At 40.9% G+C, this 26,469-nt stretch overlaps 1 protein-coding gene across 9 annotated transcripts in view; it reads right to left on the minus strand.

Moving 5' to 3' along the window:
- Positions 1-26,469, minus strand: part of Tfdp2 (transcription factor Dp-2) — a 207,423-nt gene that overhangs the window by 16,297 nt on the left and 164,657 nt on the right. For 7 of the 9 annotated variants that reach the window (XM_045136287.1, XM_045136285.1, XM_045136283.1 and 4 more), the window contains 4 exons: positions 25,132-25,294; positions 17,449-17,595; positions 10,728-10,796; positions 3,396-3,547 (listed from right to left, as the gene is read on the minus strand). In XM_045136287.1, the coding sequence (XP_044992222.1) occupies positions 3,396-3,547; positions 10,728-10,796; positions 17,449-17,595; positions 25,132-25,294 (531 nt within the window). The remainder of the gene's footprint in view (positions 1-3,395; positions 3,548-10,727; positions 10,797-17,448; positions 17,596-25,131; positions 25,295-26,469) is intronic. The other 2 variants (XM_045136281.1, XM_045136279.1) reach the window with 1 other exon arrangement.

Consider the following 26,469-nt stretch of genomic DNA (forward strand, 5'->3'; position numbering starts at 1 on the left):
GAGAAAGAGTGACAGAAAGAGCAGACAGAAAGAGCGAGAGTAAATACGGGCACACCGGAGCCTCTTGACACTGCAAATGAACTCCGAATGCATGTACCATCTAGTACATCTGGCTTTTATGTAGGTAGTGGGGAATTCAATTGGGGCTGTCAGGCTTTACAAGCAAGTGCCTTTAACTGCTGAGCCTCTCTCCAGTCTGAAGATTTTTTTTTTTTTGAGACCTTAACTTCTCATCCTCTATCTTCTACCTCCTGAGTGCTGGCATTACAAGTGTGTGCCACTGGCTCAGTTTATGCAGTGCTGAAAGAGTACCCAGGGCTTCATGCATGCTACAGGCACTCTCCCAACTGAGCTATACTGCTAGCTTCCTCCCCTTATCTCCTCTCCTCTTCCCACCCTCTCTTTTACTTTCTTTTGAGATGATCTGGTTTTGTTATGCTGCCCAGGCTAGTCTTGAACTTCTGGGCTCAAGAAATTCTGCCTTAGCTTCCCAAGTAGTTGAGACTCCACACACTGACTAAAATGCTTCAATTAAGTGGAAGACAATTTTAACAAATTAAATCCATTCATACATCTTGTCTTGAGGGGCTAAAGAGTGAAGTATCTTAAGAAAAAGTGTCATAGATCTGGGCATGGTGGCTTACGCCTATAAAATTGTCACGTGAAAGGCTGAGGCAAGAATAATAATGGGAATTCAAGACCAGCTTGGTCTACACAGTGATCTCCAGACCAGCCTAGGCTACAGAGTGAGACCCCATCTCAAACGATCAAAATGAAAAAAAAAATGTGTTATATGTAGTAAGTCCATATCATATATCAAAATGTTTTGGAGAAATTCGGTCTAGGTGCCTAGCTTCTTAACACAATAATCAGTCTTGTAGTTGCCTATACTGGGCCTTGAGGCCTTAATCCACAGACCTCAGCTCTGCAGGGACAGAGTTCAAGAGCAGGTTCTAAACAATGGTAGAGTTTAACCTAGTCATGGAATTCTTTGTTAAAAATCATGTGAGGATGAAATTGATGCTAGATCTTAGGTCAGGGCAAAAGTCACAACTTAAAGCAAAATGCTGAAGTGTATGAATCTAGATTAAGTATATTAACATATTTTTCCAAAAATTAAAAAGAACCTCTTAAGTGAGCGAGTGTCTGCCAAAGGGATGACTTCAGACATGTTATAAGCAGGTGGCTTTGTACACTTAATCTCACTGTGAGAAAGCCTCCTAGCTAATTATGGGGAAGATTGCTTCACCCAAGTAACTGACAGACAGGATTATGGATCCTGAGTAACAGGCATGTACAAACTGCTCCACAAAAGGGTGCCAGGCAGGGCATGAGTCAGTGACCACCCAAGGCAGGGAACTGTACAGATACCAACCTGAGTGAACAGTGTCCATAACCTCTAGCCCAGTGGTTCTCAAAATTTTCTAACACCATTTAAAAAAAGATTATTTGGGCTGGAGAGATGGCTTAGTGGTTAAGCGCTTGCCTGTGAAGTCTAAGGACCCAGGTTCGAGGCTTGATTCCCCAGGACCCATGTTAGCCAGATGCACAATGGGGTGCATGCATCTGGAGTTCGTTTGCAGGGGCTGGAGGCCCTGGTGTGCCCATTCTCTCTCTCTCTCTACCTCTTTCTCTGTCTGTCACTTTCAAATAAATAAATAAACAAATAAATAAAAATAAACAAAATTTTTTTAAAAGATTATTTATTTATGACAGAGAAATAGAAAAGGAGAGAACAGGCACACCCAGGTCTCTAGCCCCTGCAAATGAACTCCAGATGCATGTGCCACATCTGGCTTTACGTGGGTACTGGGGAATCAAACTTGGGTCCTTAGGCTTTGCCTTAACCACTGAACCATCTCTCCAGCCCTATTAATATTGTTTAAAAAAAACTAATTAAAAATTTAATTAACTAATTTATTTTTTGAAACAGTCTCTTTTATGTAGTCATAGCTGGCCTCAAACTCACAATGTAGCCCAGGTTGACCAACTCTCAGCAACCCTTCTGTCTCAGCCTGTAACTTTATCACAATACCAGAGACAGTCTAAAGGCCACTGATGAAAGCACTTTCATGAAGGACAAGTTACAAGAAAAGAGGGCTGGTGAATTGGCTCAGCAGGTAAGAAGAGCAAGCATGAGGACCTGAGTTCAACCCCCACTGTCCATGTGAAACAGTGGGTGTGGTAAGAAGACACTTCCTGTTCTCCTCTGGCCTTCACATTGCATAGGTGTACACACATACAAAATTAAATAAAATAAATAAATGTTATCCCATCTTCTTTTAATCTTAAAGACATAAAAGATTCTCTATTTTGAAAAGTGCTACTTCTCATTTATTACAATAAATACCAATTTTAAATTGTTAAAAATGATTTTTAAAAAAGAAAAATTGGGTTGGAGAGATGGCTTAGTGGTTAAGCGCTGCCTGTGAAACCTAGGGACTCCAATTTGAGGCTTGATTCCCCAGGACCCACATAAGCCAGATGCACAAGGTGGTACATGCATTTGGAGTTCATTTGTAGTGGCTGGAGGCCCTGATGCCCATTCTCTCTCTCTCCTCTGTCTCTATCTGTCTCTCTCAAATAAATAAAAACAAAGACAGAAAGAAAGAAAAATTGCTAGGAATGTAGTACAAGCATATGATCCTGGCACATGGGAAGCTGAAGCAGTAGGATCATTGAGTTCAAGGCTAGTCTGGGCTACATAGTAAGACCTTGTTAAAAAAAATATCAAAACCAAAGAAAATGAGGGGGGGGGGAGGGAGAAGAAGAGGGCACAGAATAAGTCCATGATTTTAGTAGTTGCTTACTCACTAATAAACAGAAGTAGCCAGGTATTATGGTACACACCTATAACTATAGCACTTGGGAGGTAGACTCAGGAAGATCAGAAGGTCAAGGTCATCTTTGGCTACACAATGAGTGAGAGATAGGCCTTGGTGACATATGGCATCCTGTCTCAACAAAACAAGTAACAAACAAAAGCATACCTAGGCATGATACAGTAAAATAAAACGGTTGCTTTAATGTTGATCTATTGTATTTCCTTAGTACCCATGACAGTGAGTCACCAACAAACCTACCTTGTCCTAGACCTTCACTGATGGTCTGACTTACGCAGTTACTTGCTCAGTCACCATCACAGCCTGGGCCCAGGCATTACTATCCACATATTACAGGCAACAAGAAGCCTGGCACTGCACAGAGGAATGTGCAGAGTGAGTGATGGAGCTCACGCCAGCTGAAGACAACACGCATGTCTGAGGTGTCTCACATGCCCACATAGAAGCCAGCCTTGAGTACTGTGGATAATGGAGTGTACTGTCTTTACTTTGCAAGTGGTGGGAGTACATTAACAGGCCAGCCCTGCACCCATCCCCTAATTCCCCACTCACTTGTCACTGGAGATGCTGCAATCTATGACTGTTTTTCTGCTTGTATTAATGATTATAAATGGCAGCTGAATGGTGGAATTCATAGCTGGAGGGCCCTGGTTTTGCTGTTCATTTTGCCGATTTCTCTGTACCAGGTTTTTGAAAGCAATTTGCTGTAATGTTCAATAAAAAGAAGGTGGTCATTTAATGTAGGAAAGTGACTTGGGATATAAATGAATTAGGATAATACATTTAAAATATAGTTTAAAAAATAAAAATTAGTTTAAAATTAGAGTATTTAAAGGGTCATCCCACCTGTACCAATAAATAAAAAATTAAACATTTAAGGAAAAAGATTGGAAGATTCAACTCAATGAACACATTTCAAGAGGAAAAAATAACTAACATGATGTCTGCAATCAACCTAATGTGAGAGATGTGGGAAAATCCCAGTAGCATAGGAGGCAACTCTTCGAGTGACGGAGCAAGAGTGACATCAAGTGAGCTTACCACACCTTACCAAAACAGACACATGCTTAGAGCCAGAGAACCCTTTCACAAAACACCATCTGGGGCATGCCTAACAGAAAACAGATGGAAGCAGCATCTCTCTGGCTGGGCCCCAGCCTAGCCAACTCTGCCTATAAGCATGAGTCCAAAGCACTGTGCAGAACTTTTACATATCCTGGGGGCACACTTGCAATCAAGCCCAAGCCTCCTCTACCTGATATTTTTCTGAGGAGAAAAATGAGGTTTGTAACTGATTATAGAACATACAAAGGCACGAGTTTTGTTGTTACTATTCATTATAATTATTACACAAAAGTCAAAGAAAGGGACATCATTATTAATTACAGATTTTTCCCCCAAGACATAATTTTTCAAATTGGGCTCTTTTTCTTTCTTTTTTTAAAAAATATTTTTTGTTCATTTTTATTTGTTTATTTGAGAGTGACAGAGAGAGAGGGAAAGAGACAGATAGAGAGAGAATGGGCACGCCAGGGCCTAGAGCCACTGCAAACGAATTCCAGACGCGTGCGCCCCTTGTGCAACTGGCTAACGTGGGTCCTGGGGAATTGAGCCTCGAACCGGGGTCCTTAGGCTTCACAGGCAAGTGCTTAACTGCTAAGCCATATCTCCAGCCTGAATTAGGCTCTTTTTCATGAAACACTGGTTTTCAAAACTCTGGAAGTCAGAACATTAACTCCCTTCCATTACTTGTTTCTATCATCCTATCTAATAGTGGCATGTTCAAGTTTTTTATTTGCATGTGTATGTATGTGGTGCAGGTGTATGCATGTTCATTGTGTACTGTGTGTAAACATGCATGTGGGGGCCAGAGATTGATGTTAGACATCTTCCTTGACTGCTCGCCATATTATTTTCTGAGGCAGGGTTTCTCACTGCAACTACAGCTCAGCTCTCCAATTCAGCTAGATTAGTGAGCCAAGGTAGCCCTGGCATCCTCCCGTTCCTGCTTCCCCAGCACTGGAGTTATAGACACCTGGCTTTGACATAGGTACTGGGGTTCCAAACTTAGGTTCTCATGATTGTGCGGCCACCACTTGATAGACTGAGCCATTTCGGGGAAGTTTTTTAAGTCTCTTAGTAATTTTATGTTTAAGACTGATTATTAGCTGGTGTGGTGGCAAATAACTTTAATCCCAGCACTTTGGAGGCAGAGGTAGGAGGACAGCTGTGAGTTTGAGAGCAGCCTGAGACTACATAGTGAACTCCAGGTCAGCCTGAGCTAGAGTGAGACCCTACTTCAAAAAACCAAAACAAAAAAATAAACAAAACCAAAAAAGACTGCTTATTTCAGGTTCTAGGTTTTAAATAAAGTTTGAGTAATCTTAAAATGGCTGTGTCCTGGGACTAGAGAGAGGGATCAGTGGATAAAGTGCTCGAGTACCTGAATTTGGATTCCCAGAACCCATGGAAAGTTAGATGCTGGAGTGGACCTCTATAATCCTGGTGATCCTATCGTGAGATGGGAGGCAGAAACACAAGAATCCCTGGAAAGCTTGCAGACCAGCTGGCCTGGAATATGTAGCAGTAAATGACAAAGAGACCTGGCCTCAAACAAGGTGGAAGGCCAAGACTGATCCCTGAAGTGACCTCTGCACCCTGTGGTACTCTGCACACCTACACTAACAAACTTTGCACGTGCGCACATACATGCACACACACACACAGAGTCAGTCCTACCTCACTAGAAAGTAAAACATTAGCTTTTAAAATGCATAAACCAAAATGGACATGAACTTATTCTAATCTTAAATGGGTCAAAAATCAACTATCAATATTAATCACTATCAAAAACTCTCACTATTATCTTTTTTATCAAATATTACCTGCTCTGTTATTTTTGGTTCCCAAAGAACAAAAGTAGTTTAAATTCATTGCTTAATTCATTCCAAATATACTGAAAATATGGTAATAAGAGAAAGAATGAAGTGCTAAACATGTTCACCTAATTTCTCTCCCCTTCTACCACAACACAGCTCTGTGAATTTCATAAAGAAATCATTAAATGAATTTTGGCTTGGACTTAGGACAGAATTTCCAACAATTTCTGTAACAGCCCTAAATAAACGTCTAACATTTTATTTTTATGCAAAGTGGCATTCTCAGCATTGATGATTATAAAATAAAAATACTGGGCTGGGGAGATGGTTTAGCAGTTAAGGAAGGTGCTTGCCTGCAAAATCAAAGAGCCCATGTTCAACTCCCTAGGACCCATATAAGCCAGATGCATAAGGTGGCGCATGCATCTAGACTTTGTTTGTAGTGGCCAAAGGCCCTGGTGTGCCCATTCTCTATCTGCCTCTTTCTCTCACTTTCTCCCTGGAATAAATACATAAAATAAATCGATCAACTGAGACACTGAAGATACTCCACAATATCAAACAATCAGTCAGAATTTAATTCTTTTTTTTAAATTAATTAATTAATTAATTTATTTATTTGAGAGCGACAGACACAGAGAGAAAGACAGATAGAGGGAGAGAGAGAGAATGGGCGCGCCAGGGCTTCCAGCCTCTGCAAACGAACTCCAGACGCGTGCGCCCCCTTGTGCATCTGGCTAACGTGGGACCTGGGGAACCGAGCCTCGAACCAGGGTCCTTAGGCTTCACAGGCAAGCGCTTAACCGCTAAGCCATCTCTCCAGCCCCAGAATTTAATTCTTTATGTAAAAATAAACAAACATATTCATCATCAATAAGCAAATTTGTTTTTTTCTTTTAAATGTGTAAGTCACCATGCCTGGTTCAAAGTTTTGTTTTTTTTTTTAATTTTAGATATAGAGGGAGAAAGAGAGAGAGTGTGCGCACAAGAGAAAATGGGTGTGCTAGGGTCTCCAACCACTGCAAATGAACCCCAGACACATGTGCCACTTTGTACATCTGGCTTTTATGGGACTTGGAGAATTGAACCTAGGTCCTTAAGCTTTGCAGGCAAGTGCTTTAACCATTAAGCCATCTCTCCAGCCCCAAAGACATGTTTTAAAATAAATTTCTTAACATATTTTACTTATTCATTTAAAAAATATTTCCATTTATTTATTAGAGCGGGGGTGGGTGAATGAGGCAGGTAGAAAGAAAGAGAACGGGTGTGCCAAGGCATCCAGCCACTGCAAACAAATTCTAGATGCATAGGCCCTTGTGCATCTGGCTTACGTGGGTCCTGTGGAATCAAACCTGGGTCCTTTGGCTTTGCAAGCAAGTGCCTTAACTGCCAAGGCATCTCTCAGCCCTAAAATAAATTTCTTTTTTTTTTCAATTTTAATTTTATTTATTTATTTGAGATATGGAGGAATATAAACAATGATAAAAGGAAGTTACTTCTTAATGGTATCAAGGATTTTTTAGGTGATGCAGTGGTTTGACTGAGGTGACCCCATAAACTTAAGTGTTCTGAATGCTAGATTCCTAGGTGATGGAGATATGGGAATTAATGCCTCCTGAAGTGAGTGTATTGCTGGGGGGGAGGCTTATGGGAATTATAGCTAGTTTCCCCTTGCCAGTGTTTGGCATACTTTCCTGTTGCTATTGTCCACCTTATGTTGGCCAGGGGGTGACGTCAACCCTCTGCTCATGCCAATCGTTTTCCCCTGCCATTGTGGAGTTTCCCCTCCACTGTATAAAATAAACCTTTCTTTCCCTGCAAAAGCTGCTCTTGGTCAGGTAATTTCTGGCAGCAATGTGAACCTGACTGCAACAGGTGGTAAGAGCACTTAAAACATACTGTTACTGTTTTTTGTTTGTTTGTTTTACAGTATGAAGGATTGAGCCAAGGGCCTTAATTCTTGCCAGGTAAGTGCTCTACCACTAAACTACTTTCCTTAATTAATATTGTTATTTATTTATTTATTTTAATTTTGTTTATTTTTATTTATTTATTTGAGAGCGACAGACAGAGGGAGAAGGAGGCAGATAGAGAGAAGGAGAGAGGGAGAAAGACAGAATGGGCATGCCAGAACTTGTTATTTATTTTTATGAGGTAGGGAGGGTCTCACTCTAGCCCAGGCTGATTTGGCAATCACTCCGTAGTCCCAGGCTGACCTCGAACTCATAACGATCTTCCCACCTATCCTCCAGAGTACTGAGACTAAAAGGTGTGCACAACCACACCTGGCCAATATTGTTACTTTGATGGAGAAAAGAAAATCATCTCCTATTTACTCAGTAGTGATTTTCTTACTTGTTACCCTTTGAACTGACTTCCTTTGGCCTTTTTAAAATTTATTTATTTTTAATTTTATTTTAGAGAGAGAGAGAAGTGGTATGCCAGGGCCTCAGACAATGCAACTGAACTCCATATGCTTGTGCCACCTAGTAGGCATGTGTGCCCTTGCTCTTGCCTCACCTTTGTGTGTCTGGCTAACATGGGATCTGAAGAATAGAACATAGGACCTTAGGCTTCACAGGCAAGTGCCTTAACCAGTAAGCCATCTCTCCAGCCCTGGCCTTTGTTCTTTTCAAGACACAGGATAATCTATTCCAGAGGCTGAACATCTTTCATTGTATTTCTTATGGAAAACTGTTAAGGGTGTGAAAGGACAGTTATACACATAAACGTTACTCAAAGTATTCCTCTCCTATATAATCATGGTATTATGGTTTGAATTTCAATGTTTGAACATCTGGTCCCCAACTGGTGTTTTTTTGTTTGTTTGTTTTGTTTGTTTGTTTTCCCCTGAGGTAGGGTCTTGCTCTAGCCCAGGCTGACCTGGAATTCATTCGGTAGTCTCAGGGTGGTCTTGAACTCAGGGTGATTCTCCTACTACCTCTGTCTCTCAAGTGCTGGGACTAAAGGCATGTGCCACCATGCCTGGCTGGTGGTGGGTTTTTTGTTTTTGTTTTTGTTTTGTTTATTCAAGGTAGGGTCTCACTCTGGCCCAGGCTGACCTGGAATTCACTATGGATTCTCAGGGTGGCCTCGAACTCTCGGCGATCCTCCTACCTCTGCCTCCCAAGTGCTGGGATTAAAGGCGTGCACCACCACGCCTGGCTGGTGGTGTGCTTTTGAAGGCTGTGGAACCTTTAGGCAATTAGCCCTGGCTATCCTAAGTGGATCTCTGGGGATTGTGTCTGACGGGCTATGTCCTGGCCCTAGGTACTCTGCTTCTTACTGCCACTGGTCCCACCGTCCCACCTGCCAGCCACTGCCACCACCCTTTCCTCTGCCACGATGGACTGTAACCTCTCAACTGTGAGTCAGATAAAACCTCTCTTGGGCTGGAAAGATGGCTTGGAGGTTAAGCGCTTGCCTGTGAAGCCTAAGGACCCCGGTTCGAGGCTCCATTCCCCAGGACCCATGTAAGTCAGATGCACAAGGTGGTGCATGCATTTGGAGTTCATTTGCAGTGGCTGGAGGCCCTGGCATTCCTGTTCTCTCTCTGTCTGTCTCTTTCTCTCTCTGTCTGGTACTCTCATATAAATAACTAAAAATAAACAAAAATCAAAAACCTCTCTCCTCCCTTGCTTCTTATCAGATATTTAGTTACAGTGATGATGAGAAAAATACTCAGGACAAAGATAAAGGGAAATGCAGGATGTAGGGATGTAGGTAATAGCTACCTGTGTCTTGTGATAACAATGAGTTGTGAAATGTACACTTAGTTACTTGCTGGGGAGATGGTTCAACAATTAAAGGTGCTGACATACATTTACTCACTGAAAAAAAGGCAGTTTGGTTCCAAGAGTTACTACACAGGGACAATTATTTATTTTCTATCACAACTTCGTATATACCATTTGATAAGAGGAAAAAAACTGAAACATTTAGAAGGAAGTAAGTTGTATGTCTACCAGAAAGACAGCTATATGTGGGATTTTATCTTAATGTTTGGAGAAAGCTATTTCTATAAATGTTGACAGGTTACCCTCAGGTTGGAGACAGGAATGAAAAAAAAATTACATAAACACAGGCAGAATGTTTCTGGTATCAAGATAAGCAGAGGAAAATATATTTAACTCCATGCTCTGTGCTGGACATCAAGAAATATAAAAGTTTCATTTTATGTTATTCTATTTATTTATTTATTTTCTTTGAGACAGGGTCTCACATAAACCCAGGTTGACCTCAAACTCACTATGTAGCTGAAGATGATTCTGAACTCCTGATTCTTTGTTTCCACCTGCTAAGTGCTGGGGTTACAGGCATAAACCAACACACCTGTTTTAAGAAGTGGTGGGCATTGTAGACAGTGGAGATGGTGGTAGAATGAGACACAACACCCATCCCTAACACATGATGAGCACACTCAAAACCTTGAACCTCACTGTCTGATAAAGGACCTATAGTGCCCCGGAAAACAGAAAATGCAGTCATGTATCCCTCTTTAAATGCCCCCTGGTTGATCCAGGATAATGCTTGTTATAGGGATGAGGGGCTGTTTTCCTGGTCTCCACCACAGTGAAGAAGGTTCTGGTAACAAAGCAAAGGCATCTTGCCAAACACCTGTCTTCACGGTGAGCTTAAATCGCAACCTGAGCCATTTGTGGTTGTAACCAGAGGGGAAATACAGCTTCCTGGTTCATAGGAAAAAGTTTTTCGACTCCTTTTGATGACCACCAGCAAATGTAAATGAATCAGAAAGAAGAATATCATGTTTCTAAAACAATGCACAGGGATTTGGGCAGACACATGGAAGGGTGTTAGAAAAATAAAGGGTGATCTTTCTTTTCTGTTGTGTTTCAAAAAAAAAAAAAAAAGAAGTGGTGGGGATCAAACATGGGACTTCATGCACGGTAGGCAACCACCTTATCAATTACAAACCACACAGACTCTAAACACAAGGAAGCATACAGAAAGGGAATGTAGTGAAAGCCATTCCCAGCATCTGTACCTGAAGAAGAAGTTCTTGTAGCTGGGCCCGCTTCTGCTTTATCCGTTCTATCCGCCTCTGCTTCTCTATCTTTAAGACATAAGTTATAAAACACTATGAACAACAGCAAAATTAAAGTACTACTCACTTTTGTGATCTCTATTCTGAGGTTTCACAAATTTGTCTTAGAGAAACTCAACCTATGAATAAAGACAAATCATAGCTTTTGGGGAGGGTGCAGGGACTGGGGTGAGACAGCAAGCACAACAGCAGAATCATCGCTACAGTCACCAGAAAAAAAAAATCTAGAGGCTGGGCAGGTGGCTCCGTCAGTAAAGTACTTGCTATGCAACCTTAAGGACCTGAGCTTGATCTCCAGTAACCAGCTGAAAGATGCCAGGTGGAGTGATGCAAGCCTGTAATCCCAGCAATGGGGAAGCCCTGGGGCTTCAATAGCTAGTCAGTCTATTTTCGGTTAGGCAAATGAGAAACCCTGTAACCAAAAAAAAAAAAAAAAAGATGGACAGTGTTCCTGAGAAATGACATCAGAGGTTGTCCTCTGGTCTCTGAATGTATGTGCACACACATACAAGCACACCTGCATGCATTTATGTGCGTGTGCGCACGCACACACACACAAAATTATCCATTGAATGAACACAACCATGTATTATACAATGATGTCTGAGTTAGTACTGTGTATGTTATGGTAGTTCTGTATGAGGCAAAAAAAATTTCTATTGCACAATGCATCACTAATGTGTGGTGATGCAAGTATAAATCATTCTGTTGTACAGCCAGTCATGTGAAAAGGGAGATATACAATTATATAGTCAATAATAATTTATAATGATCATAACTGCTTATGCTACTGGTATATGCATTTTATGTACTATACTTTTTATCATTAGAATATACTATTTGTAAAAGTTCACTGTAAAAATAGTATTCTGTGTTACTCTTGGAAGCAGCCTAATGTATCTCCTGCTTAACTGTGTCTTGATTGTACCAACAGGGCATGTGAAGGCTGGTGAAATGGCTCACTGGGTAAAATGCTTGCTGTGTAAGCATAAGGAACTGGGTTTGGATTCCTAGAACCCACATCAAGAAGTTGAGTGACTACGTGAGCCTGTACTTCCAGCACTGGGGAGGTGTAAACAAGAGGATCCCTAATGCTTGCTAATCTAGCTAGTCTACGTCACCAGTGAGCCCTAAGGTCAGCGTGAGACTCTGCTCAAAACCAAAGCAAACATGGCCAAATGAGTGACTGGGCAATACCAGTAGGTTTTCACAAGTATAGTATATGATATTCACATAATAAAATCAAACAATGTTAAATTTTAGGGATGTAACAAGAGTAGTCAACAAATGACTGTCCTTGGTATGTATTACTTGTTACTTTCATTATTCAAGTTCTAGTAATAGTAACCATACCACTTAGTTTATTAATTCTGTATTCCAGCACTCAACTAAGCATTTCATATACATTTGTAGCAGACAGCTTCAGGTTCGCTGAGATGAACTTCCAGACCAGGCACAGTTATGGAGGAAGAGATATTTATTGAAGTTTACAGATCCTGGGGAAGTTCCATAACGGCAGAAGAAGCTGGCCTGCCTTCACACATCCAAGCAGAGAGAGAGAGAGAAGCCACAAGCCAAAAGCCACACCATACAGTAGCACACTTCAGGAATTCCACTTTGTATATCTTTACATTGGAATCTCAAACCCACCACCATACCTTAAGATCTGCCCAGTGACACTGCCTCCAGCCAGGTGGCTGCAAATCCAAACTATAAGCTAATAAAACACTGAATATATTGGGGGCCATCTATTCAAACTACCACGACATTATATTAATTTATGTTCTCAAGCATCTTGCATGTACTGTTGTTACTTATTCTGCAGTAAGGAAATGGAAGAATACAGAAGTGTGGTTCGGCAATGTCACACAGCTAATGAATGATAACAGTTAGGATTTCAAACTAGTGCCCTCTATTTCAGTCTCCAGCTGCTGTATCATCTCTCCAAGAATGAGGCGAGAATGTGTATAATATTTCTACAAAGCTGACATACAATATAATCTGTCAATATATATTTTCTACTTGCAGCAAAAAAGAAAGCACAAAAAAAAACCCTCACAAAACAGGCTTGTCAGCCAAGCTTTCCAGTGTCAAACAACTGTCGTGCTTCTCATTCTTACAACTACCTTGATTATCTGATCTCAGGATCTGAATTTCCTTGTAGTTGAATTCCTTACCATCTTCTTGGGCAAAGTCTATGAAATTTGATAAAATTTAAAGGAAGCTGGGCATGGTGGTGCACGCCTTTAATCCCAGCACTTGGGAGGCAGAGGTAGGAGGATCGCTGTGAGTTCAAGGCTACCCTGAGACAACGTAGTGAATTCCAGGTCAGTCTGAGCTAGAGTGAGAACATGCCTCAAAACAACAACAACAAAAAATTTAAAGGAAACTACTGGTTTGCACTGAGCTTCAACATCAAGCCCCACAGATCAAACCAGAATGCAGTTACAGGCACTGAAGTACCATGCCACTAAAGTTAACATAAGTTAAGTTAGCGCAAATCCCCAACAGGTCAGTTTTACTTTGCGTGATAAGGAAGCTACCCCCTGGGATTTAAAAAAAATAGTAATTTATTTGCATTCACCTGTGTGTGTATACATGTGTGTGCCAGGGCCTCTTTCCGCTACACACAAGCATCAGATGTGATGCATGCACCACTTTTCTGCGTCCAGCTAATATGGGTGGCTTGAGGACTGAACCCTGGCCAGTAGTGTCTTTAACTGCTGATCTATCTTCCTAGGACTTACACTTACGTTTAAACCTTTATAAGAAAATAAATTTGAATTGATGATTTACTCTGTTCTGTTTCTACTTTCTTCAGACTTTTCTACCTATGACAAGCCACCCTTGCTCAGCTTACCAGACCACTCTGTATAGAATATGTATCATCTAAAAAAAAAATCACAAATAATGGGCTAGAGAGCTGGCTCAGTGGTCAAGGTGCTTGCCTGCAAAGCCCGCCAACCTGGGTTTGATTCCTCAGTATTCATGTAAAGCCACATGCACAAAGTACTGCATGCATCTGGAGTTTGTTTGTAGCAGCTAGAGGACATGGTATGCCTGTACCTACTCTATCTGTCTCTCTGCTTGCAAATAAATAAATAAATAAATTTTTAAAATGACAAATAAAAGCCAAGTACTGTTTTTAAATTAGCTGGGTACAGTGATGGATCAGGTCTAAAATCCCAACACTCAGCAAGCTGTAGCTGGAGGACTCCAGCCAGTCTGAGGCCACCCAGGGACTCTGGGAGATCTTGTGTAGTAGTTTGAATGTAAAATGTCCCTCATGTGTTTTTGATTAGGATTCATACTTACTCCTCAGCTGGTAGAGATAGAGCCTTGCTGGAATAGGTGCGCTCCTGGTGGGTGGACTTTGAGGCTTACTAGCCACTTTCAAGCCCAGCGCCATGTCCTAGTCATGCCATGCTATCCCCGCCATGACGAAATCTCACCTAGAATCTCTAAGTACAAAGAAAACCCCTCTCTCCTATAACCTGCTTCTAGTTGGCTGTTTTCTTTTTGTTATTTGTTTTTGTTTTGTTTTGTTTTTCAGCAACAAGGTAACTGGTACAGAAAATTGGTGCTGAGAAGTGGTGCCATTTCTGTGAAAAGCCTGACCCTGACCCTGTCATTTTGGTCTTTTAGAACTAGTAATTTGTGGGAGCAATATGGATTTGGAACTTTGGACTAGTGAAGGCTTGCAGTGCTATAAGCAGAGCTTAACAAGACCATTCTGGTAGGGAAGAAAAAGGAAGATAATGTTAGAGGATTATAATCATGGTATATTATGTATATATGTGGTGATTTGAGTCAGATGTCACCTATGAAGTCATGTGTTTTATACCTATATTTTCTTTTCTTTGAGGTCAGGTCTCATTCTTGCCCAAGCTGACCTGAAACTCACTGTAGTCCCAGGCTGGTCTCAAACTCACAATGATCCTTCTATTTCTGCCTCCCAAGTGCTGGGATTAATGGCATGCACCACCATGCCTGGCAACTCATGTGTTTTGAACGCTTGGTCCCCAGTTGGCGTCAATTTGGGAAGCGGAGCACTGCTGGAGGAGGTGTGTTGCTAGAGGAAGACTTGAAGGTGCTATACCGAGCTCCTCTTGTCAGAGCTCAGTTTACTCCCATGCTGCTCTTGTCTACTTGCTGTGGCAGAAGTCATGTCCAGCCTCTGCTCATGCCATGCTTTCCCCTGCCATTAGGGAGCTTCCCTTGAGATTGTAAACCAAAATAAAAACTTTCCTTCCATCAGCTGCTTTTGGTTGGGTGCTTTGTCCCAGCCATAAGACGGATACAATGGAGATGGTCAATAAAATGTTCAAAAGCAGTAAGGGGAAGAGCAATTGAAGCAGATATCTGACACTGACTCTGGCCTCCAGAGGTCATCCAGTGCAAACAGATACACCGTACTCTCATACATACAAACATCTATACACCACATACATATGCAAAACAGAAATAGCAGTCTACTGTACTCCTCAGTGCCTATACCCAACTATCACCATGTTTTCTCACACTTGTCTTGGCCATACAATGCCTCTGTCAGGAGGGTCCTCCCTCAAGACTGAACTGAGGAATATTTTCTTGGTAAAGTTCTACCTTATCCTTCCTTCCAAGAAAATTTATACATACTTCATAGGAGCCATCATATTTCTCTCTTTCTAGTTCTTGGGACTGAACCCATGGATTCAAGCATATAAAGAACTCTACCTCTGAGTTACAACTTTAGCCTACAGTAATTACATTTCTGGTAACTCTTTTACATTTAAATTTGATTTTATGATTTATTTTGGTTTATTGAGGTAGGGTCTCACTGTAGCCCAGGCTGACCTGAAATTCACTATGTAGTCTCAGGGTGGCCTCGAACTCATGGCGATCCTCGTACCTCTGCCTCCCGAGTGCTGGGATTAAAGGCATGTACCAACACATAAGGCCTCTTTTACATTTTTCCCTTCCTAATTTCCTGGTGTCTTGATTGTTTTAGCTAAGATCAAGTACAGATTGTCTTGATTAGTCTGTGCTTAAAACATGGTAATGCAAATAGATTTTTTGCTTATGAGTCTTCAGTATTAGCTTAATATTACTGGTAATGTAATTAAAATAATGTTCAAATTCTACTTTTAAGAGGAAGAACAGGAGAAAAGGCAAAGAGATTTCCATTCTAGCATATGAAAAACATTATTCCCTGACCTCTGATGAGTATCTCTTACCAGCCATAAGAACAATAATACTAAATAATTTCTTATTTCTAGGTGGACTGTGGGATTAAGAGGACTGAGAAAAAATTTAAATCAACCTTACTATCTCCAAAGCCACTGCTGACCTCCATTCATTCATTCATTTATAGCCAAGAACAGTAAAATTAGACCAAACCAAACTCAGAAATAGTATGTTAGGAAACAAGCCACTATTAACCTCCATTTACTTCATTTACGACAAGAACAGTAAAATTAGATTAAACCAATTTAGAAATAGTATGTTAGGAAACATACTTCTTTAGGAAAGGTTTTCAAGCAAGTACCTTTAACTACTAAGCCATCTCTTCAGGGCTAGGGAAGATTTTCTATAGTGCTTAAGGTTAACAGAACTAAAAAATGTTTTCTATCTTGTTCCAAATTAGCATAAAGCTCCAAATAAAATTCATTCTGTCACTAATGATTCTTGAGTCAAAGGTAAACATTTAATTTTTGTACTTATGTTTAGAATATTAGGAGAAAGGCAGGAAATAAACAGTGAGCTGGACCTATTTTTTTGATTCATACAAATTTAGTTTGTATCAAAAAGTTAATCAAATAAGATTATGTATTATATAATTCACCAAAAATGTATTGGTAAAGTGCTTAGGATGAAAATAAAATGAAATAATGATCTCTTCTAAGAAACAGGCTTTTAGTTTTGTTTGGTTTTACCTGTTTTTTGGGACAGGGTTGTATGTCTCAGACTAGCCTGGAACTCACTATGTAGTTGAGAATGAGTATGAATTCTTGATCCTTTTGTCTCCACATCCCAAGTGCTGGGATTACATGTGTACCATCACACCTGACAATCATTTAAATTTTGCTGCTCAGTTTCTTGAGTTGTAAAATAAAATACAGACTATAGCTCAAACATTCTACACAGACTTAAAATTTTTACAACATACATGAACTAACATTTGGAAATATTTCAATATTATGTGGTTGTACATATTTTTTTGCATGCAATGTGGGCTGTGTGTGGGTGTGTACACATGTATGTGCCCTTGCTGCATGCATCCCATGCATTCACTTACGGTAGCTGGAGCAGAATAGTGGGTGTTCCACTCCACTGCTCCTCCACCAGGTCTTGTTTTGAGCTGGAGTTCCTTACTGATTCTGGAGCTCACCACTTTTTTTTTTCTTTTTTTTTTTTTTTAATGAGCTCAGGCAATTCTCAAATCTCTGTTTCCCTGTGGGACTGGGGCTACAGGCACACATAGCCATGCACCACTGTTTATGTCGGTTCTGGAGATTTAAATTTGGGCAGTCTCAGACCCATGAGACCCTCATGCTTGCACAGGAAGTATACTTACTTAACCACTGAGCCTTCTCAGTAGCCCATGATTATATTTTTTAAGTAAAGTACCTTAGATAAAAGTAATGCAAATTATCACTTATAAATAGATCTTCTCACTTACCTCCAGGTTTTGGCATTCCTGTGCAGAATTGGTAGGTAGACCAATCCATTTGATTTCTTTTTTTTCCTTTGAAATTATGTTCATTGCCATCAGCACATTTAAAGCATCATAAACTCTTCGCCTAATGTTCTTCTGATCATAAGCCTGCTAAAAGTATTTTTGATTGATCAATATTAAGGGTTAAATAGTTATATGGGTTTGCTATAAATAATAATACTATTATAACTTCAAAGTACTAGAAGGATTCTATACTCATTGAAAATATCTTTCAAAACTCAAGATGAAAAAGATACTTTTAAATAACATAAAACATAAAATAACCAGTGAAACAGAGATTATATTACTATAGAGTGACCTTTAAAAATACCAGTAAGACTTCAGGTAGGAGAAAGATTAAGATGGGAGTCTGGGAAGATGGTTCAGTGGTTAAGAGTGCTTGCTGTATACACATGTGGACCTGAACTTACTTTCTAACACCCACATAACAAGTTGGACATGGCTGTGCATGCCTGTAACTCCAGCCCTGAGGGGACAGAAAAAAGGAGGGGGACACCAGCTGTCCTCCTCCTTGGGTCTCTGCGTGTACTTCAGGCAGAGAACACATATCTACACATACACACACATACACACAGAGTAATGGAGATATAGTATTGAAAAGGTCTGCATTGTCTACGGCCATAAGACCCTGAATGCACTCGATCTCATCTCAAAGGGGTTACATTGTTTGGAAGGACCTTTTTTCTGCATGTGTAATATGTGTGGTGTGGTGTGTGTGTGTGTGTGTGTGTGTGTGTGTGTGTGTGGTGAACACACTTGTATGTGTAGATACACATGCTGAAGATGGAAGAAAGCACTGGGCATCCTTCCACAATAGTTCATCTGTATACTTCCTTGAAGTGGTGTCTTTCTGAATGCAGACTGTGGTATTTACCAGCCCCAGTAATTAGCCAGGCTTGGCTTCCCATAGGACTGGGGTTACACACGTGCATGGCCACACTCAGTTGTTTACGTGGGTCCTGGGGAATGAGCTCAGGCAGTCTCGGGCCCTCCTGCTTATGACACAGGACTGGGGTTACACACGTGCATGTCCACACTCAGATGTTTACGTGGGTCCTGGGGAATGAGCTCAGGCAGTCTCGGGCCCTCCTGCTTGTGACAAGCATTCTCACTAACTAAGCCAGTTCTCTATCCCTGGAAGGAGTTTTTCTTATTAACATTAATTATATATAATAATGGGTTTCATCATGACATTTTTATATGTACGTAACATATTTTGTACCCCCATATTATCCCTCTTCTATTCACAACCAGCCCCCTTCACTGTCATATCTTTTAGGGTTGCTTACATTGGCAATGGTGATGGGTTATTTACAGGAGTATGGGCACCTTACCAATGGCTGTACCACTAAAGAAAATGTTTCTCTCTTCCCCCAAACCACTTACTGTGTACACAGGTTTTTGGGGAAGGGTTGGGCCTTATGATCTCCTTCCTCTGAAAGGATTTCTTTTTGTTTGTTTGTTTTTCGAGGTAGGGTCTCACTCTGGTCCAGGCTGACCTGGAATTAACTCTGTCATCTCAGGGTGGCCTTGAACTCATGGCAATCCTCCTACCTCTGCCTCCCGAGTGCTGGGATTAAAGGCGTGCGCCACCACGCCCGGTCTGAAAGGATTTTATACTAATTTTTAAAAGTTTTATTTATTTGCAAGCAGAGAGAAGAGGGGAGGGGAGGGGAGGGGAGAGGAGGGGAGGGGAGGGGAGGGGAGGGGAGGGGAGGGGAGGGGAGGGGAGGGGAGGGGAGGGGAGGGGAGGGGAGGGGAGGGGAGGGGAGGGGAGGGGAGAGGAGAGGAGAGGAGAGGAGAGGAGAGGAGAGGAGAGGAGAGGAGAGAGGAGAGGAGAGAATGGGCAAGCCAGGGCCTTTAGCCACTGCAAATGAACTCCAGATGCATGTGCCCACTTGTGCATCTGGCTTATGTGGGTCCTGGGGAATCAAACCTTAGTCTTTTGGCTTCACAGACAAATGCCTTAACCACTAAGCCATTTCTCCAGTCCCTCTGTAAGGACTTTAGACTTAAAATAAAAGGAGGCATTTATGTGTTTGCATAGGGGGATGTGAGTGTATGTGTGTGTGAAGATGGAAGTGTGTAGAGGCCAGAGGTTAACCTTACGTGCCACTCCTCAGGAATGCTCACCACCTTTTCTTTTATTTTATATATATAGAGAGAATGAATGAGAATAAGCAAATCAAGGTCACTAGCCACTTTAAATGAACTCCAGACACATGTACCACCTTAAGCATCTGGCTTGCATGGGGTACTAGGGAATTGAACCTGGGTCCTTAGGGTTTGCAAGTAAGCGCCTTAACTGCTAAACCATCTCTCCAGCCCCTGGCAACCTTTTGTGAGAAAGGGTCTCTAACTGGCCTGGACCTCATCAATTAAGCTAAACTGGCTGGCCAGTAAGCTGCAGGGATTCACCTCCCTAGTGCTGGGATTACAAATACACATCACCATGCCTGGCATTTTCATATTTTTACATGGGGATAGAATGTAGTTCCTCAGGCTTGCAAGACAAGCACTTTACCAACAAAACTATCTTCCCCAGCCCAGACATGTTTTAAGGCTGAGGTAAAACTATGCTTCTCACAGTGTGGTGTGGTCTATGGACTAATGCTGATGGGCAGTCTACAATAAGAATAGAAAGTTGTGGGCTGAGGAGATGGCTCAGTGGTTAAAGGCACTTGCTTACAAGGCCCGTAGGCCCTGGCTCAATTTCCCAGTACCCACACAGAGCCAGATGAATAAAGTGGCGCATGCATCTAGAGTTTGTTTGCAGTGACTGCAGGCCCTGGTGTGCCTATTCTTTCACCTCTCCTTGCATAATAAATAAATAAATATATTCTTTAAAAAGAAATAGGAAGTTGCACCCAAATCTATTCTTTTACCATTAAGCACAGTGTTCAATTAGGCTGATCTTTCCCTCTTTTTTTCTGGAAGAACATTTTTTTCAAATCAAGTAAATTGTATTGAACTTATATTGTGCAATTACGTCCTTTTCTTATTGTGGGCAGATAGTTCTTAATGACAAAAATCCAGTCAATTAAATGCTGTGACAACAAAGAAAAACAAAGAATAGCAAATCCAGCTGGGTGTGGTGGCACACACCTTTAATCCCAGAACTCAGGAGGCAGAGGTAGGATTGCTGTGAGTTCGAAGCCACCCTGCGACTACATTCCAGGTCAGGCTAAACTAGAGTGAGACCCTACCTCGAAAAAACAAAAAAGAATAGTGAATCCATTTAGATATAAAACGAGGGCTGGGATATGGCTCAGCAGTTGAAGGTGTTTGCTTGCCAAGCCTACCTGCCCGGGTTTGATTCCCCAGAACCCATGTAAAGGCAAATGCACAAAAAGGCGCATGTATGTGGAGTTCGTTTTCAGTGGTAAGAGGCCCTGGTGTGCCCATTATATTTCCCTTTCTCTCTCTCAAGTAAATAAATAAACAAAACCTATTTTTTTTTTTAAATCTAGAGCTGGGTGTGACAGCACATGCCTTTAATCCTAGCACTTGGGAGGCAGAGGTAGGAGGATTGCTGTGAGTGTGAGGCCTGCCTGACTACATAGTGAATTCCAGGTCACACTGGACTAGAGTGAGATACTACCTCAAAATACAAAACAAAAAATCTAAATCAATGGGAAATTTAAATTATAGAACTGAATATAAATGTTAGATTCCTGCCATGGTAGACATAATATAACAAATATCAAGAAGAAGTAATAAGGGAAGATGCAGACTTTTTCCTTTTGATACCAGTAAAGGGATAGAGATGCCATTCAAAGCAGATTAAGTAGGGCTAGAGAGCTGGCACAGAGGTTAAAGGCACTTGCATGCAAAGCCTGATAGCCTAGGTTCAATTTCCCATTACCAACGTAGACCAAGATGTGCAAAGTGCCACATGCATCTGGAGTTTGCAGTGACAAGAGGCCCTGCAGTGCTGGTTCTCACTCTCTTTCTCTGTCTCCCTGCTTTGCAAATAAATAAAATATATTTTAAAAAATTAAAAATATTTTAAGTAACATAAAAGCTGTTTTCAGCATAATTACTTAAGTCACAAAAGTATTACCATTTAAAAATATTTTATCTATTTATTTGAAGGGGGGGGGGAAGAGTGTGAATGGCCATGCTAGGGCCTCAAGCCACAGCTAACAAACTCCAGATGGTGCTTACGTGGATACCAGAGAATCAAACCAGGCTCCTCAGGTTCCTCAGGCAAGCGCCTTAACTGCTAAGCCATCTCTCCAGCCCCAGTATTACTCTTTTAACAATTAGCACTAATATATTGAATCTGAATCCTGTAGTAGGCGAGGTAATAAGAAACAAAATATATTCCTTAAGTTTTTTTCTCTTCTTTTTATTTAAAATATTAAATTTGTTACTGGAAGTCATAAAAATAACAATTAATGCTGGGCATAGTGGCTCATGCCTGGAATCCTAGGACTTGGGAGGCTGAGGAAGGAGGAATGCTACAAGTTCAAGACCATTTTGGACTACATAGTTAAGTTTCCAGCAAGCCTCAATACAGAGTGAGGCTCTGACCAAAAAAAAAAAAAAGGGGGGGGGGGTGCTGGGTATGTAGCTCAGTTGATATGGTGATTGTCACACACACAAAGCCCTGGATTCAAACCTCATCACCTCATTAAACCAGACATGGTGGCATACCCGTATAATCCCTTAGGAGATAAAGGCAGAAGAATTAGAAATTTAAAGCTATTCTTGGATACACAGCAAATTTGATGCCAGCCTGGCCTATATGAGATCCTATTTCAAACAAACAAGCAAACTGCATATTACATACCTTTCAAATTATCAGAAAAATCACATCACAGTGAGCAAGCAGAAAACCGTAACAACCATGCAATTTTTGTTTTTATCGCAGAGATGCTGGCAGTGTTAGTGAATGTGTGTATATTTGGAAAGTGGTAAGAAGGGCCTTACAGGAGTGCTAGTTGATCAGAAGGAGAGACTCCTATACCATATGAGTAATCAGCAGGGTGTTCTAGGCAAAGGGAGTAAGTGTGGTGGTCTGATTGAGGGTTAGTTCCCATACTCAGGAAACATATCTAGAATGTGCTAACTTGTGATCAGAAGGAGAAAGTGGGGAAGAGCTCAGATGATCAGATCAGGGAGGTAATGGAAGGTCAAACCATAGATGTGTTTGTGGATCACTGCAAAAACTTTTTAACTTTTGCTCAGAATCAGCATGCCACACACTTTTCAAGTGTTTAGAAAACATTAAGAGTCAACATAAGGGCTGGAGAGATGGCTTAGCGGTTAAGCGCTTGCCTGTGAAGCCTAAGGACCCCGGTTCGAGGCTCGGTTCCCCAGGTCCCACGTTAGCCAGATGCACAAGGGGGCGCATGCATCTGGAGTTCGTTTGCAGAGGCTGGAAGCCCTGGCGCGCCCATTCTCTCTCTCTCCCTCTACCTGTCTTTCTCTCTGTGTCTGTCGCTCTCAAATAAATAAATAAATAAAATTATAAAAAAAAAAAAAAAAAAAAAAGAGTCAACATAAGGGGGGGCTGGAGTAATGGCTTAGTGATTAAGGTGCTTTCCTGCAAAGCCTAAGGACCCAGTTTCGATTCTCCAATGCCCATGTAAGCCAGATGGCACGAAGTTGTGTATGTATCTGGAGTTTGTTTGCAGTGGCTTGAAGCCCTGGCATGCCCATACTCTATCTTCCTCTGTCTCTCTCTCTCTCTCAAATATTTTTGTTTATTGTTTTTCGTTTTTCAAGGTAGGGTCTCACTCTTGCTCAGGCTGACCTGAAATTCACTATGTAGTCTCAGGGTGGCCTTGAACTCAGTGATCTCTATCTCTGCCTCCTGAATGCTGGGATTAAAGGTGTGTGCCACCACGCCTGATGTAAATAAAGAAATTTTTAAGTCAGCATAAGGATACTAGCCCCCTCCCCCAAACAATTCCTAACAATATAAAAATCCTAAAATTTCTGTTAACTACTCACAATTTGATTAAACATCTATTCCTGGATGAAATTTCAATATTCTGATCTTTTTATAGACAGGGTCACACTAGGTAGTCTAGTCTAGCCTCAAACTCACCAGGTAACATAGGCTGGCTTTGAACTTGTAGTGATTCTACGGCCTCAGCCTCCTAAGTGCTGGGTATTATAGGTGTGAATCACCATGTCTTACTCCAAAATTAAACTTAAAAAATATTTCTCTTTAGGACTGGAATAATGGATCAACAGTTAAAGGTGCCTGCTTGTAAAGCCTGACAGCCTGGGTTGATTCCCCAATGGCTGTGTAAAGCCAGATGCAAATGTGAAACATGTGCCTGGAGTTTAGTTATAGTGGCAAGAGGCCATAATATACCCATTCTCTCTCTCCCTCTTTCTCTCTGTGCCGCCACCAAATAATTATTTTTTTAATTTAGATTTTTTCAGGTAGGGTCTCACTTTAGCCCAGGCTGACCTTTCACTATGTAGACTTTCACTATGTAGACTCAGGCTGGCCTTGAGCTCATGGCGATCCACCTACTTCTGCCTCCCCAGTGCTGGGGCTAAAGGCACGCACCACCACACCTGGCTTTTGCTTTGTTTTTTTTTTTTTTTTTTTTTTTGAGGTAGGGTCTCACTCTAGCCCAGGCTGATCTGGAATTCACTATTTAGTCTAAGTCTTTAACTCCTATCTCCACCTGCCGAGAGTGCTAAGATTAAAGATGTGCGCCACCACACCCAGCTCCAAAAATTTTCTTAAAAAACTTTATCTTCAATTAAATAAGAATTCTTTGGGCTGGAAAGATGGTTCAGTGGTTAAAGGCAATGGCTTGCAAAGCCCGACAGCCTGGGTTTGATTCCCCAGTACCTACATAAAGCCAGACACACAAAGTGACACATTCATCTGGAGTCCAGTATGCAATGACAAGAGGCCCCAACATCCTGTAGCTCTTTCCCTTCACACCAAGTAAATAAATCCTTAAAAAACAGTAAGATAATTCTTTCCAAAAGCAAAATAAAAATCAGCAACAAAAAATTCCCTAAAAGAAGAAAACCTGAAGTAATGAATTCCCTAGCTTTTCTGATTTTTTTTTAATTCTTAAAAAAATTTATTTTTTATTTATTTGAGAGAGAGAGGGAGAAAGAGGCAGATAGACAATGAGAATGGTGGGCAAGGACCTCCAGTTGCTGCAAACAAACTGCAGATGCATGCGCCACCTTGTACATTTGGCTTACATGGGTCCTGGAGAATCAAAACTGGGTCCTTTGGCTTTGCAGGCAAATGCCTTAACCACTAAACCATCTCTCCAGCCCTTCTGATTCTTTTTTACAAAATGTTATTTATTCATATTCACATGAAAATACACACACACACACACACACACACACACACACACACACACACACACGGGGGAGGGGGGAGAATATGAGAATATATGGGCATGCCAGGGCCTTCAACCACTGCAAACAAACTCCAGACATATGTACCATCTTGTGCATCTGGCTTTACATGGCTATTGGGGAAGTAAACCTGGGTCCTTTGACTTTGCAGGCAAATGAATTAACTACTAAGCCATCTCTCCAGCCCTTATCTTATTCTTCAAATTCATAACAAAGACAACCCCATTAGCATCACTTATCATAGTCCATGTGAAGTTCATATCTACCTACCGAATCGGCTGCTAAATGGTTATTTGAATTGGTGAACTCTGATACCAGCTCGTCAGCTACTTCATTGTACGATGTTGTGCCTTTCCGCTGAACTTTCTCACATACTTTCATTGAAAAATGTCTCAAGCCTTTTCCATTTTTATCACCTTTTTTGCTTCGTTTACTAGAAGAGAAAAAAGTAAAAAATATTTCATGTTCTACTATAATTAAAGAGACTACTTTCCTTTATAGAACTCTGTAAAATAATGCAGAAAGATAATAATTTAGTTTTTGGTTCAAGTTAGAACTTAAATTGAGGTAAGGAAATGTTTTGAAACTTAAATTTTACCTTATAAGCCTAATATTTTCTATGATGTCATTTACTCAGTCAACAAATATTAGCAAACTATTAAGTGACAAATATTATAGACACTGGAAATCTATGAAAATGTATAAAACTTCTGACCTTCTAGAGCTTATATCCAAGCTAAGACTCAGCTTTTACATTAATTTTTTTCTGGTGTTAGATCTATTATTATATCAGTTTTTAATCATTAAAACTTGGGGAGGGGTCAGTATAATTTTAGTAATATGTGAGTATCAAATATATACCAGAGAGATGGCTCAGCGGTTAAGGCACTTGATGCAAAGCCTAAGAACTCGAGTTTGATTCCCCAGTCCCCATGTAAAGCCAGATGCACAACACACACATCTGGAGTTTGTTTTCAGTGGCTATAGGTCCTGGTGTGCCCATTCTCTCTATCTGCCTCTTTCTATTAAAATGAATATATATATATATATATATATATATATATATATATATATATATATATATATATATATTAAGGAGGATATACAGTGCAAAGTGAGCAAAGAACGAGGAAGAAAGGTAGAAAGTACCAGACCCTTAAATGCCAAACAAAAAATCTGTACTTCATGTCATCATATTCCATCACCACAACTGAATGAGGAAAGCTTGTATGAATTCATCTGAACAACAGCTAGGGGTACATTTCAACAGTAAGCTCTTGCATAGCATGCACAAGGGCCCAAGTCTAATGCCTAACACCAAAGACCAACTGACCAATGAACCAAATCAACTAGTTATTACCAGCCCACTCCCCCACCAAAAGGATATCCATAGTTATGACTTCCATCATTATAGATTTTTTTTTTTTTTTTAGATAGGGTCTCATTGTAGCCCAGGCTAACTTGGAATTCACTATGTAGTCTTATGTAGTCTCATGGTGGCCTTGAACTCACAGAAATCTTCCTGCCTTTGCCTCCTAAATATGCTGGGATTAAAGGCATGTGCCACTATGCCTGGCTTAGGTTGTGTTTTTGTTGTTGTTTTTTTGG

This window comes from Jaculus jaculus, chromosome 17 (genome assembly GCF_020740685.1).
Source record: "Jaculus jaculus isolate mJacJac1 chromosome 17, mJacJac1.mat.Y.cur, whole genome shotgun sequence".
NCBI classification, from domain to species: Eukaryota; Metazoa; Chordata; class Mammalia; order Rodentia; family Dipodidae; genus Jaculus; species Jaculus jaculus.